This window comes from Schistocerca gregaria, chromosome 3, assembly GCF_023897955.1.
Source record: "Schistocerca gregaria isolate iqSchGreg1 chromosome 3, iqSchGreg1.2, whole genome shotgun sequence".
Taxonomy (NCBI): domain Eukaryota; kingdom Metazoa; phylum Arthropoda; class Insecta; order Orthoptera; family Acrididae; genus Schistocerca; species Schistocerca gregaria.
In genome coordinates this window covers 568145893-568159264 of record NC_064922.1, presented here as the reverse complement: position 1 = coordinate 568159264, position 13372 = coordinate 568145893, and the positions used below count along the sequence as shown (strand labels likewise).

General features: G+C 40.4%; 1 protein-coding gene across 1 annotated transcript in view; it reads left to right on the top strand.

Moving 5' to 3' along the window:
* LOC126356216 (juvenile hormone esterase-like) overlaps positions 1–13372 on the top strand; it is a 119375-nt gene that overhangs the window by 72452 nt on the left and 33551 nt on the right. The window contains exon 8 of the mRNA XM_050007028.1: positions 3194–3375. Coding sequence (XP_049862985.1) covers positions 3194–3375 — 182 coding nt within the window. The remainder of the gene's footprint in view (positions 1–3193; positions 3376–13372) is intronic.

Sequence of the window (13372 nt, the reverse complement as noted above, 5' to 3'; positions counted from 1 at the left end):
GGCGTTAATATTGCCTGCACAAGGTATAAAACGACAGTGTGTTGGCGACTGTGTCATTTGTTCTCGGGTGATTCATTTGAAAAGATTTCCGACGCGGTTATGGCTGCGCGATGGGAATTACCAGTTTTTGAACGCGATATTGTAGTTGGAGCTTGATTCATTGGTTAGTCCATTTCAGAAATTGACTATATTCCGAGATCCACAGTGTCAAGTGGATGCCGAGAATACAAATTTTCAGGCCTGTACGGAGAGTTGTAAGTGCTAACAGACAAGCAACACTGCTCGAAATAACCGCAGAAATCAAGGTGGCACGTACGACGACGTATCCGTTAGGACACTGTGGCGAAATTTTGCATTAATGGGCTATTGCAGTTGACGACCGACGGAAGTACCTTTGCGAAAAGCGCGACATCGCTTGCAGCGCTTCTACTTCGCTCGTGGCGATATAGATTGGACGCAAGACGACTTGAAAACCGTGGGCTGGTCAGATGAGTCCCGATTTCAGGTGATAAAAGTTGGTGGTAGGGTTCGAGTGTGACGCAGACTCCACGAAGCCATGGATCCAAATTGTCAATAAAGCACTTTGAAAGCTAGTGGTGGCTCTGTAATGGTGTGGGCTGTGTTTACACGGAATAGACTGTGTATTCTGGATATTCTGCTAATTAGAGATCATTTGCAGACTTTCATAGGCGACATGTTCCCAAACAACGATCGAATTTGTACAGGTGACAAAGCGCCACGTCACTGGGCCACGAGTGTGTGGTGTTGGTTTTAAGAACATTCTGGACTATTCCAGTGAATGGTTTGGCCACACTGATCACCCTACATGAATCAAATGGAACGTTTATGATACCTAATCTAGAGGTCAGCACGTGCACAAAATCTTGCATTGGCTACACTTTCGCAATTATGGATGGCTACAGAGGCAGCATATTTCAGTATTTGTGCAGGGACTTCCAGCGACTGTTTGAGACCGTGACATATTCAGTTTCTGCATTACACCGGGAAAAAAGAGATGCAGCATGATTTTATGTGTATCGCATGACTTTTTTTAACCTCATTGCATTGCGTTTGTGCCTCCACTTAAAGATCTTAATTTTTCTCCTGCTATCTAGTAAACGCTTATGTGGGCCACATAGAAAGCACACATCAACAAATATTAATTTACTTCCAGTTAACAGTTATCACATGACTGGAATTAATTTTTATGAAACACTGGAATGAAAGGCACACATCGAATTCTAAACCTACGTTTAACTTTGGCCACTCTCTTCTAAGGGAGCTAGCCATATGTCATTTTGGTTTGAAGTGATTATTATTATTATTTTCGATTATTCCCATTTAAAGAGAGCGTTTGAACTTGCATTCCTTTATGATGATTGTTTACGTTTTTTCTGAGCCCAAATTTTCTTCATGTGTTCACTGTGTTGTTTCTTTCGCCCCGCTGTACATTTGCATCCTGGTCTCTTCTGGGTTGTGGTGTCCATGAATTTAGTTCTATTTTCTGTATCGTTTACTGTTATGTGTGCTTGTCTCAGGTCCTCTTCAACTTCTTTTATCCATTTTGTTTTTCCCCTGCCTGAGTTGATGACTTTAAGAACTCGCTTTGAAATTCTGTTTTTATTCATCCTGTGGATATGTCCGTAGAACTGCATTCTTATTTTCCTTATTGTATCCGTAATCATGTCTGTGTATTTATATAATTCTGATGTTGGTCTCTTCTTCCAGATTCCTTGCTCGTGTATCGGGCCAAAAATTTTACTGAGTATTTTCCTTTCTTGTTTCCCTATTTCTTTGATTTTAGTTTGCCCACCAATTTGTGTTGTTTCAGATGCATACAGTGCCTCTGGAAGTACGACAGTGTTGTAGTGCCTCAATTTTGTGTTAATGGATATGGACTTTTCGTTATAATAGTTCCACGTGAGTTTATATGCTTTCTGTAGTTTTTCTATTCTTTCCTCATTGGCCCTTAGGTTGATCCCTGATGGCTGGATGATTTCTCTCAGGTACTTAAAACCTGGTACTTGTACGATTTTCCCATGGCTTATCACAATAGGCAATTTGTCTAGTGGCACACTTTCTATGTACTGGGTCTCCTCATACGAAATTTGCAGGCCAGTTCTTTGTGCAATTTCGTGTAACTTCTCTATGGAATTAGTGGCTTCTTTTTTACTATTTGTGAGGATTGCAAGGTCATCTGCAAAAGCTAAACACTTCAAATTGAATATACTATCTTTTATAATGCCAATTTGGATTCCTTTGACTTCTTTTCCCATGTACTGATAATTTTTTCAAGAATGATATTAAAGAGTAATGGTGAAAGTCCGTCACCCTGTCGCACTCCAGTTTGGATTTTAAATGGCTCAGAGATATCCCCCATAAATTTGACCTTGGAGACTGTGTCAGTTAATGTCTGACGAATGATTGCTCTTGTCTTTCTGTCAATGCTGAATTCTTCCAGCGTGTTGCAGAGCGATACTCTATTGAGTTGTAGGCCTTTTTAAAATCTACAAAAATGACGACTGTGTTTCGGGTGTTTCTCATCTGGAGAATCATTTTCAGATTTCAGATCTGTTCTATGCATGATCGTCCCTTGCGAAAACCAGCCTGGTATTCTCCTATTTGTGTGTCAGCTTGTTCTTCTAATCTATTCATTAGAACTTTTGATAGGATTTTATATGTGACCGGCACAAGTGAGATTCCCCTGTAATCATTTGGTTCAGTTTTGTCCCCTTTTTTGTGGAGTGGATGGATGAATGCGCATTTCCATTCAGAAGTGATCTGTTCAGTTTCCTAAATGTTTAATATGATTTTGTGGATTTTTCCTGTTAATCTTTAATCATTTAACTTCGACAGTTCTGCAATAATTCCATCTTCTTCTGGGGCTCTATTGTGTCTCTGTGTCTTGATAATTTCTGCTACTTCGTTGATGGTTGGTGGTTTAGCGTCGGGATTTGGTGTAGACGTCTCATAGTGAATATCCTCTTTTCGTCTTTCGCAGTTGAGAAGTTTGTTGAAATAGTCTGCGAGGATTTGGCAGTTACTCTTCCTGTTAGTTTCTAGTGAATCATCCGGTTTCTTGAAGCAAAGATTGGGTGGCTGGTATCCTGCAATATGTTCTTTAAACGTCTTATAAAAATTGCCTGATATTTGGTTGAAGTGATATTTTTTTTATTTTTTTATTTTCCATCAGGTTTCTCCATACTCAACCAAGCAGCGGTTATCGACCGCCTGGACAAAGCGTTTCAGAGTGTGGTCGGCCCTTGCCTGCATCTATCGACAACTACACAGCAGGCAGACGCAGCGTCCAAGCTAAGGGAGTTCTATTTTGGCAACGGCACCATCTCTGTGGATGACCCGGTACCTTTAGTCAACGTGAGTAAAACGTTTCATAGTACACTGCCGATATGCTGTACTTATCAACTATACTGATTTCTATAAACTAAAGGTACAAAAAGTTGTCTGTCAGATATGACGTGGTGAAACTTACCCAAGTCTGGAATACTTGTTGTTCAGAAACGGAAGGTTTACCACACGAGAAAATAGGTGTCGATCTTAAACATTTTCCAAGGCTTTCTGATAGGTTGTTTATGGAATTAGTGAAATACAAGGAGCATTCAATCCGACTATGTAAGCCGCAAGGTAACAAGAGCTAAAAGAGCTGACCAGATTGTTTTGTAGCCCATATAGTCACTGTAGTATCAGGTGACTCCCTCATTTCGATGACAGGAGGTATACGCCCAGTAACTGGAGTGAGGCAAAATACACTTAGTTTAAAGGTAGGTTACGTGAATAAAGCGTTTCTGAAGAAGAGAAATTTGTTAACATCGGGTATAGGTTTAAGTGACAGGAAGTCGTTTCTGAAAGTATCTGTATGGAGTGTAGCCATGTATGGAAGTGAAACATGGATGATAAATAGTTTGGACGAGAAGAGAATAGAAGCTCTCGAAATGTGGTGCTACAGAAGAATGCTGAAGATTAGATGGGTAGATCACATAACGAATGAGGAGGTACTGAATAGGATTGGGGAGAAGAAGAGTTTGTGGCAGAACTTGACTAGAAGAAGGGATCGGTTGGTAGGACATGTTCTGAGGCGTCAAAGGATCACCAATCTAGTACTGGAGGGCAGCGTGGAGGGTAAAAATCGTTGAGGGAGACCAAGAGATGAATACACTAAGGCGATTCAGAAGGATGTAGGCTGCAGTAGGTACTGGGAGATGAAGAAGCTTGCACAGGATAGAGTAGCATGGAGAGCTGCATCAAACCAGTCTCAGTACTGAAGACCACAACAACAACAACATGAATCGGGTAATAATGGCTCCTTCTATCGAACTGGAACTTCCCATACATTGTGGTCTCTCAGATTTTCGTGGCGTCGTTGGTTAATGGTGAGGTTTAGGGTATTTAATCAAGATGATGATTCCATTTTATTGCTGTAATATGGTATCGACAACCCGGCTGAACATCCGAAAGCAGGCCATTAACTCTCATATACTAATCAGCTTTTTCATGAATCACTATTTACTTTCCGCAAGAGGAACTTGGAACCATTAACAAATATTACATCACCTCTAAAATTCCTATTAAGTGATACTTCATTTCACTTTCCAATCTCAGATCCACTAACCTGCGCTGCAGTAATATGGATACCACTAACTACGTCTTCGTAAGACATGCCAACCCTGTAAAATCTTTCGACAGTGTAAAATGCAGGAAGAAGTTCGAAATTCTCAGAGAAAGCGTAAGCTATAGCGAAAAAAGGATACTTCATGTATAAGAACCAAGAAAGATCAACAAGAGAGGAAGACTCCGAACAAAGTATTGGAATTAAAAAGGATGTAAGACAGGAAGGCAGCATTTCTTCTTTGTTGTTCAATCTATACATCAAAGAAGGTTCAGGAGAGAGACTACTGTTCATGGTGAAACAATATAATTATAAAACTCACCAATGCCACTGCTATCGCCAGTGGAAGCGAGGAAAAGCTGAAGAACACAGTGAATGCCATTAGTAGTCTTATGAGCACAGAATGTGGAATGAGAGTAAATCGAAGAAAGACAAAAATAGTGATAAGCAGAGGAAGTAAGTTTATGGATAAAATCATAAAAATATGGAACTGCGAAGTAAACGAAGTGAAGGAACCCTGCTGCAACAGAAGCAAAATTACATGTGACGGACGAAGCAATAAGAGCAAAAAATGCAGAATAGCACAAACAAACGGGGTATTCATTACCAAAGGAAAATAGTCTCAAACATTGGCCTTAAACTGAGAAAGAAATTTCTGAGATTGTATATTTCGAGCACAGTACTGTATCGAAGTGAATTGTGGGCTGTGGGGGAACCAGAGAAGATGAGAATCGAGAAATGTGGGATCTGATACCATAGAAGGTTGATGAATGTTAGGTGGACTGATAAAATAACAAATGAAATGAATCACCGCAGAATCGACGGGGATACAAATATTTAGAAACTATTATCAAGAGGAAGGGAAAGGATGATAGAAGATCAGGCAATAATTTCTATATTATTAGAGCGAGATACAGAGAGTAGACGCCATGAGGGAAGTCAGAACTGAAATATAATAATTAAGGTGCTATTCGGAGGTGAAGAGAATGATGCAATATGTTTCCGCAAAATAGTGATTTAGTCCTAAAACAGTGAAATTCTCTCTCAAAGGCCGAAACCGGGTTGTTCTGACTACACACACATGAATATAACATCTTGAGGAGAGAAAGTGATTCAATGTTGGGTGTGTCCTCAGAAACAAAAATAAAAAGACTCACTGAGATGAAATATCTCACAAGGGACACTTTTGACCCAGAATGCTTGGAGCCACACGAAACCATAATTAGACCAACATTCGATCACAAAAACAACAATGACCTGTTCCATTTCCATGAAAAACACCGCACTTGTGCGTTAGTGCCATGAGACGGTGGAAAGTGCCCTAACGAGTACTCGAGTTGTGTGAATGCTATAGTTGTTGTATAAATGTATCTCTTCTAGTGTTCACATGTGGTTTACTGTTAAAGTGTGTGTACGGTGTTATCGTGAAGAGAATTAACCCTACAAATATGGTCCAAATATTAGGGACAAAGTAGCATCATTTTGAATATGGAAATGAAACTCGGGTCGGCAATAATTAGTTCATGGATGTGTCATATAACATAATAATTCAGTAATATAATGAGGATGGGGTGGAAATACATAACGTTAATATGGATAGATAGACTGATATTGAAGGACAAGAAGAACCCGAAACTGAATGTGACTCTTCAAACGGTACACGACATACGTCTCCAGAGCAACAGGAACAGTCAGCTAAGAGTGAGTGTGAGCTATCTCCACCCAAACAGTCGAGGTCCAGTGCATAAAAAATGTTGATGATAACAAACTCCAGATCATTTAAGAAGACTATTACAATCGTGGCTCAGTTCGCAGAGCAAATTAACGGGGAGCTAAAAGTGCATTGTAAGTAAATGAAACTGTAAATTAATTATAAATTATGTATCTAGAAAAGGCGAGCATAAGCTCGTTTCAAAGACAACAGACTGTCGCAATTACAAACCACAAAAGAGCTTGTAATATCGCAATTTGATAGAGCATGGTCGTATGGACCTACAATTCTCTGCTGGCGTCTGTAATTGTGGGCAGTAGAAGCGTCTGAGGTATTTTGGAAGTTTTCAAAACTTTTCTATCTTTTAGCGAGAGTTTTAAGGTTGAGTATAGTATTTCATCTAGGCACATTACTAAATTTCTCACACGTAAAGACGCAGGAGATGATATCAGTATATCGCAGAAAGCACAACAGTTTGTGGTGGAAGTGAACATGTTTATGACAGGGCAGGGTGTGGAGAAAGGAGCTGTTTGGAACAGTGACCTGTGTCAGTTTCAGTATGAAATGTCTTCCTCATAAACAGTGTCGCACAGAGGAGAGAAAATTACAACTTGTGTTTTTCAGTCTGTGTACAGCTCTGCCCACAGCCACACAACTGACGTGGCTTTATCAAATGACAGGCAGTCTAACAAACAAGTTGTACATCAGTTTTCAATAGACACAAGACACTTTCGGCCCAAATATTTCTAAGTTGAAACGAACTGTCAAAGAAACAGTTACGTGGGACAAGCAAAAGTGAAGAAATGACTAAAAAATCCATGAAGCGCTTTCTAACTACAGTCCTTGGCGAGTATGTAACAATTGATAAGAGCTTGTTGCTGTGTGATTGCTGGTCAACTCATACAGTTCGCATCCATATGGATACAAGTTTTTGAAACAAAGTTGTTATGCTGAAGATATTCCCACCTAAAACAACAAAATATTGCCCAAGCCTTGATATTTACTTCTTTCAGTAATATAAACACTACATCTGAAGGATTGCTGATTATGTAAGACTATCATGTGTCAAACTATAAGTGCAGAAACATGATCGTTATTTCATCATCAAACTTCACCTTGTAATTTACAATCAATTTTTTGCACCAAAGTGTAAAATGAACTTGCAGTATTCTTGGTGAAAGGCTGGTCGTGACGTTGACATACATGTATCATCATTTTTAAAAGCAATTAAAGTTTTTTAGGGATTGGAATGCTTGAATGTGAAAGTGATTTTAATTGTGTAAACGTGGCCTTTGTGAAGTGCTTCGTTGCTTCGAGCACTTCATCGAAATCGCACATCTGCCCTATCAGGACTAATAACAACAATATCAGGTGTGTAGGATACGTGCTTTTTCGCTATTATGATTAAACAAAACGTTTTTAGCACTGTTGATTAAAAATGTGATGACACAGTGACGTCACTGAATTACATGTAATTCCCCTCTTATAGTCTAGAGCCGAGCGACCTCTACGTTCGCAGGTTAGAATCCTGCCCCGGGCATGGATGTGTGTGATGTCCTTAGGTTAGTTCGGTTTAATTAATTATAAGTTCTAGGCGACTGATGACCTCAGAAGTTAAGTCGCATAGTGCTCAGAACCATAGTACTGATATCTTATTACTTTATTTCTCTCTATTACTATGTCACTTGTTGTAGAATGCAACGTTCTGCATGGAAATGACACATATCTGTGGTTTTTTTTTTATGATGGAGTGTTAATCTAAGCATGGTTTCGTTTGGTTCTGAGCATTCTTTGTCAGTGGTGCCCCTTCCCAGATAATGGGCTCAACTCTTTCCCTGGGATATTAGCGCCTCCATTAATTACAGACACTGGCGTTATTTATAACTATGTACTGCTATGGAATGCGAGAAACATATCTAAATCCAAATAGTCCTCTTGAAAATTAACAGTTTCTAAGAAAGGAGATAGGGGATTCTCTACACTGCACTGAATTGAACTGTACTTAACCCTGTACTGGTCACGATCTAAGAAGAAACGTAAGTGGTCGCATGGATTATCTACACTCCTGGATATGGAAAAAAGAACACATTGACACCGGTGTGTCAGACCCACCATACTGGCTCCGGACACTGCGAGAGGGCTGTACAAGCAATGATCACACGCACGGCACAGTGGACACACCAGGAACCGCGGTGTTGGCCGTCGAATGCCGCTAGCTGCGCAGCATTTGTGCACCGCCGCCGTCAGTGTCAGCCAGTTTGCCGTGGCATACGGAGCTCCATCGCAGTCTTTAACACTGGTAGCAAGCCGCGACAGCGTGGACGTGAACCGTATGTGCAGTTGACGGACTTTGAGTGAGGGCGTATAGTGGGCATGTGGGAGGCCGGGTGGACGTACCGACCGCCAAATTGCTCAACACGTGGAGCGTGAGGTCTCCACAGTACATCGATGTTGTCGCCAGTGGTCGGCGGAAGGTGCACGTGCCCGTCGACCTGGGACCGGACCGCAGCGACGCACGGATGCACGCCAAGACCGTAGTATCCTACGCAGTGCCATAGGGGACCGCACCGCCACTTCCCAGCAAATTAGGGACACTGTTGCTCCTGGGGTATCGGCGAGGACCATTCGCAACCGTCTCCATGAAGCTGGGCTACGGTCCCGCACACCGTTAGGCCGTCTTACGCTCACGCCCCAACATCGTGCAGCCCGCCTCCAGTAGTGTCGCGACAGGCGTGAATGGAGGGACGAATGGAGACGTGTCGTCTTCAGCGATGAGAGTCGCTTCTGCCTTGGTGCCAATGATGGTCGTATGCGCGTTTGGCGCCGTGCAGGTGAGCGCTACAATCAGGACTGCATACGACCGAGGCACACAGGGCCAACACCCGGCATCATGGTGTGGGGAGCGATCTCCTACACTAGCCGTACACCTCTGGTGATCGTCGAGGGGACACTGAATAGTGCACGGTACATCCAAACCGTCATCGAACCCATCGTTCTACCATTCCTAGACCGGCAAGGGAACTTGCTGTTCCAACAGGACAATGCACGTCCGCATGTATCCCGTGCCACCCAACGTGCTCTAGAAGGTGTAAGTCAACTACCCTGGCCAGCAAGATCTCCGGATCTGTCCCCCATTGAGCATGTTTGGGACTGGATGAAGCGTCGTCTCATGCGGTCTGCACGTCCAGCATGAACGCTGGTCCAACTGAGGCACCAGGTGGAAATGGCATGGCAAGCCGTTCCACAGGACTACATCCAGAATTTCTATGATCGTCTCCATGGGAGAATAGCAGCCTGCATTGCTGCGAAAGGTGGATATACAATGTACTAGTGCCGACATTGTGGATGCTCTGTTGCCTGTGTCTATGTGCCTGTGGTTCTCTCAGTGTGATCATGTGATGTATCTGACCCCAGGAATGTGTCAATAAAGTTTCCCCTTCCTGGGACAATGAATTCACGGTGTTCTTATTTCAATTTCCAGGAGTGTATGTATGCCGTTTTCTCACCAAAACGGCTGCCACAGAATTTTGAAAAAATGTTTATTGCATGTTTTGTGTGTTCCCCAGAGCAATGTTTATTGAAAGCTGCCAATAAAAAGTAAACATATTACCTCATATTTGGAAAAGTAACAACATTTTAATAACAATTTTAACTAAGTTGACCTCATTGCCTTTGATTTAGTTTGAAAAATATACATTCGTATAAATATAAATATTATCACCGTTTTTGGAACATGACATATTTCCGAACTTGGAATGATCAAAGCAAATGAATCTATTAGATGTATTTTACACATTTCATGTAGTTATACCTCATGATCTCATAGTTGTAGCAACGACCTACAGAACTTTTCTGTGTCAATCCTGAAGTTGATGGCTGACGTTTCAGCAGAGGAATGGCAAAATATTTTATTTTGAAGCACAGACTTCCTGGCAATATTTTTCATTCCTAATCTTCGGTGAGCCATCAGTTTCATTCAAGACAGAGGCAAGCCAATAACAATATGTCGGTGTCGAACTGCAGTGTAGGTTTGGTTCGTTGTATAAATGAAAATGCATTGAGTGCGCTAAATTTCAGCGAATCATAAAATACATTAAGAGGCCATCTTCTTGAAATTCCGTATGTGTCATACAGCACGCACATCTTACCAACTAGATCCTCACCGTTCTTCGTACGATCGTAGAACGTTATTATTTCTCGTTTCTATTGAGAAGCTGTATCGGTATCAAATTTTGCGTCATTGTGCATTGTTGACATCAAAATCACCATTTCGTTAGGATTCGACACGTAACAAATCAATGTGCAAGTGGGGTGGGAGCCAAATTTTTGAGAATTTATTGGATTTCCTTTTCCCACACAAAATTGCCTGGGCACTTCTCATTTGTTCTTCCGTTCCGTGACAACTTTGGTCTTAATATTTTCAAACAGCTGCTTGGCATCATGGAGTGAGGAGAACCAGTTGTCCACTCTCATACAGATGTTCCTTTTCCGCCCAGGAAGTACGACTCTCATTAGCTATCCGATAACTTCTTTCATTACTCAAACGTAATAGACCTTCTTGTATTTACAAGTTGACAGTACATGGGTAGTGACCATTCACATGGTCAAATACCTACACCTCATATTTTGCCGGCCTGCTGGGAATGTACCGTCTAAATGGACAGTGCCCACTGAATACCATAAGCTGTTCATCAGAAGTCATTTCAGCCCTCAGAACAATGTATTCTTGAAAGTTTGCAAGGAACAAATAAAATATTTCACGCACTGAGACCACTTGGTGAATTTTGCGTGAATTTCCCGATCGCTAAAATCATCAGATAAAGATCTGATAAGAACAAATTGCTTGACTTCCATTATGATTTACAGGGTCAAATATTTGTCTGGTGCTCGAGCTGCATGTTTATATCCATCCACTCATCAACAGAATCCCACTATATCCTTTTGTTTCTGCTGCATCTGCTTGTATGGCACCGATCTCTCTGGAATAATTATTCTTGATATGATCTATTTGTATGTTTGTATGTGTATTTAGTTATGAGATCAGATTAGATTAGATTAGATTAGATTAATACTTGTTCCATAGATCATGAATACGACACTTCATAATGATGTGGAACGTGTCAGGTTAATAAAAGATGTCTGTACAAGAAATTACATTACACAAAATATTGCATGACACTAATGATTAAGTTTTTTTTTTTTTTTTTACTTACTTTATATCTAAAAATTCAGCCAATGAGTAGAAGGAGTTGTCATCTAGAAATTCTTTTAATTTATTTTTAAATGTTAGTTGGCTATCTGTCAGGCTTTTGATGCTGTTTGGTAGGTGCCCAAAGACTTTTGTGGCAGCATAATTTACCCCTTTCTGTGCCAAAGTCAGATTTAACCCTGCATAGTGAAGATCATCCTTTCTCCTGGTGTTATAGGTATGCACACTGCTATTACTTTTGAATTGGGTTGGATTATTATCAACAAATTTCATAAGGGAATATATATACTGTGAGGTTACTGTGAGGATCCCTAGATCCTTAAATAGATGTCTGCAGGATGACCGTGGGTGGGCTCCAGCAATTATTCTGATTACACGTTTTTGTGCAATGAATACTTTTCTACTCAACGATGAATTACCCCAGAATATGATGCCATACGAAAGCAGTGAATGAAAGTAGGCATAGTAAGCTAATTTACTGAGATTCTTATCACCAAAATTTGCAATAACCCTAATAGCATACGTAGCTGAACTCAGACGTTTCAGCAGACCATCAATGTGTTGCTTCCAGTTTAACCTCTCATCAATGGACACACCTAAAAATTTTGAAAATTCTACCTTAGCTACAGACTTCTGTTCAAATTCTATATTTATTACTGGAGTTTTGCCATTTACTGTACGGAACTGTATATACTGTGTTTTATCAAAATTTAAAGAGAGTCCGTTTGCTGAGAACCACTTAATAATTTTGTGAAAAACATCATTTACAATTACATCACTTAGTTCTTGGTTTTTGGATGTTATTACTATACTTGTATCATCAGCAAAAAGAACTAACTTTGCATCTTCATCAATGTGGAATGGTAAGTCATTAATGTATATCAAGAACAGTAAAGGACCTAAGACCGAACCCTGTGGGACCCCGTGCTTGATAGCACCCCAGTTTGAGGAATCAGCTGTTTTAACATTACACGAACCACTTATTTCAACTTTCTGCATTCTTCCAGTTAAGTATGAATTAAACCATTTGTGCACTGCCCCACTCAAACCATAATGATTTAGCTTATCTAAAAGAATTCCATGATTTACACAATCAAAGGCCTTTGAGAGATCACAAAAAATACCAATGGGTGATGTCCGGTTATTCAGAGCATTTAATATTTGATCAGTGAAAGCATATATAGCATTTTCTGTTGAAAAGCCTTTCTGAAAACCAAACTGACATTTTGTTAGTACTTTATTTTTACAAATATGGGAGGCTACTCTTGAATACATTACTTTCTCAAAAATTTTTGATAGAGCTGTCAGAAGAGAGATTGGGCGGTAGTTGTTGACATCCGACATATCCCCCTTTTTATGCAATGGTTTTACAATGGCATATTTCAGTCTATCAGGGAAAACACCCTGCTCCAAAGAGCTATTACATACGTGGCTGAGAATTCTACTTATCTGTGGGGAACAAGCTTTAAGTACTTTGCTGGAAATGCCATCAATTCCGTAAGAGCTTTTACTTTTCAGTGAGTTTATTATTTTACTGATTTCAGAGGGAGAGGTTGGTGGAATTACAGCTGTTTCAAACTGTGCAGGTATGGCCTCTTCTATTAATAGCCTTGCCTCTTCTAGTGAAGATCTAGATCCTATTTTCTCCACAACATTTAAAAAATGATTATTCAAAATATTTTCAATTTCTGATTGTTTGTTAGTGCACTTGTCATTCAATTTTATTGCACTAAAGTCTTCCTGTGCTCTTGGTTGCCCTGTTTCCCTTTCAATAATATTCCAAATTGCTTTAATTTTATTATCAGAGTTACTGATCTCAGACATGATA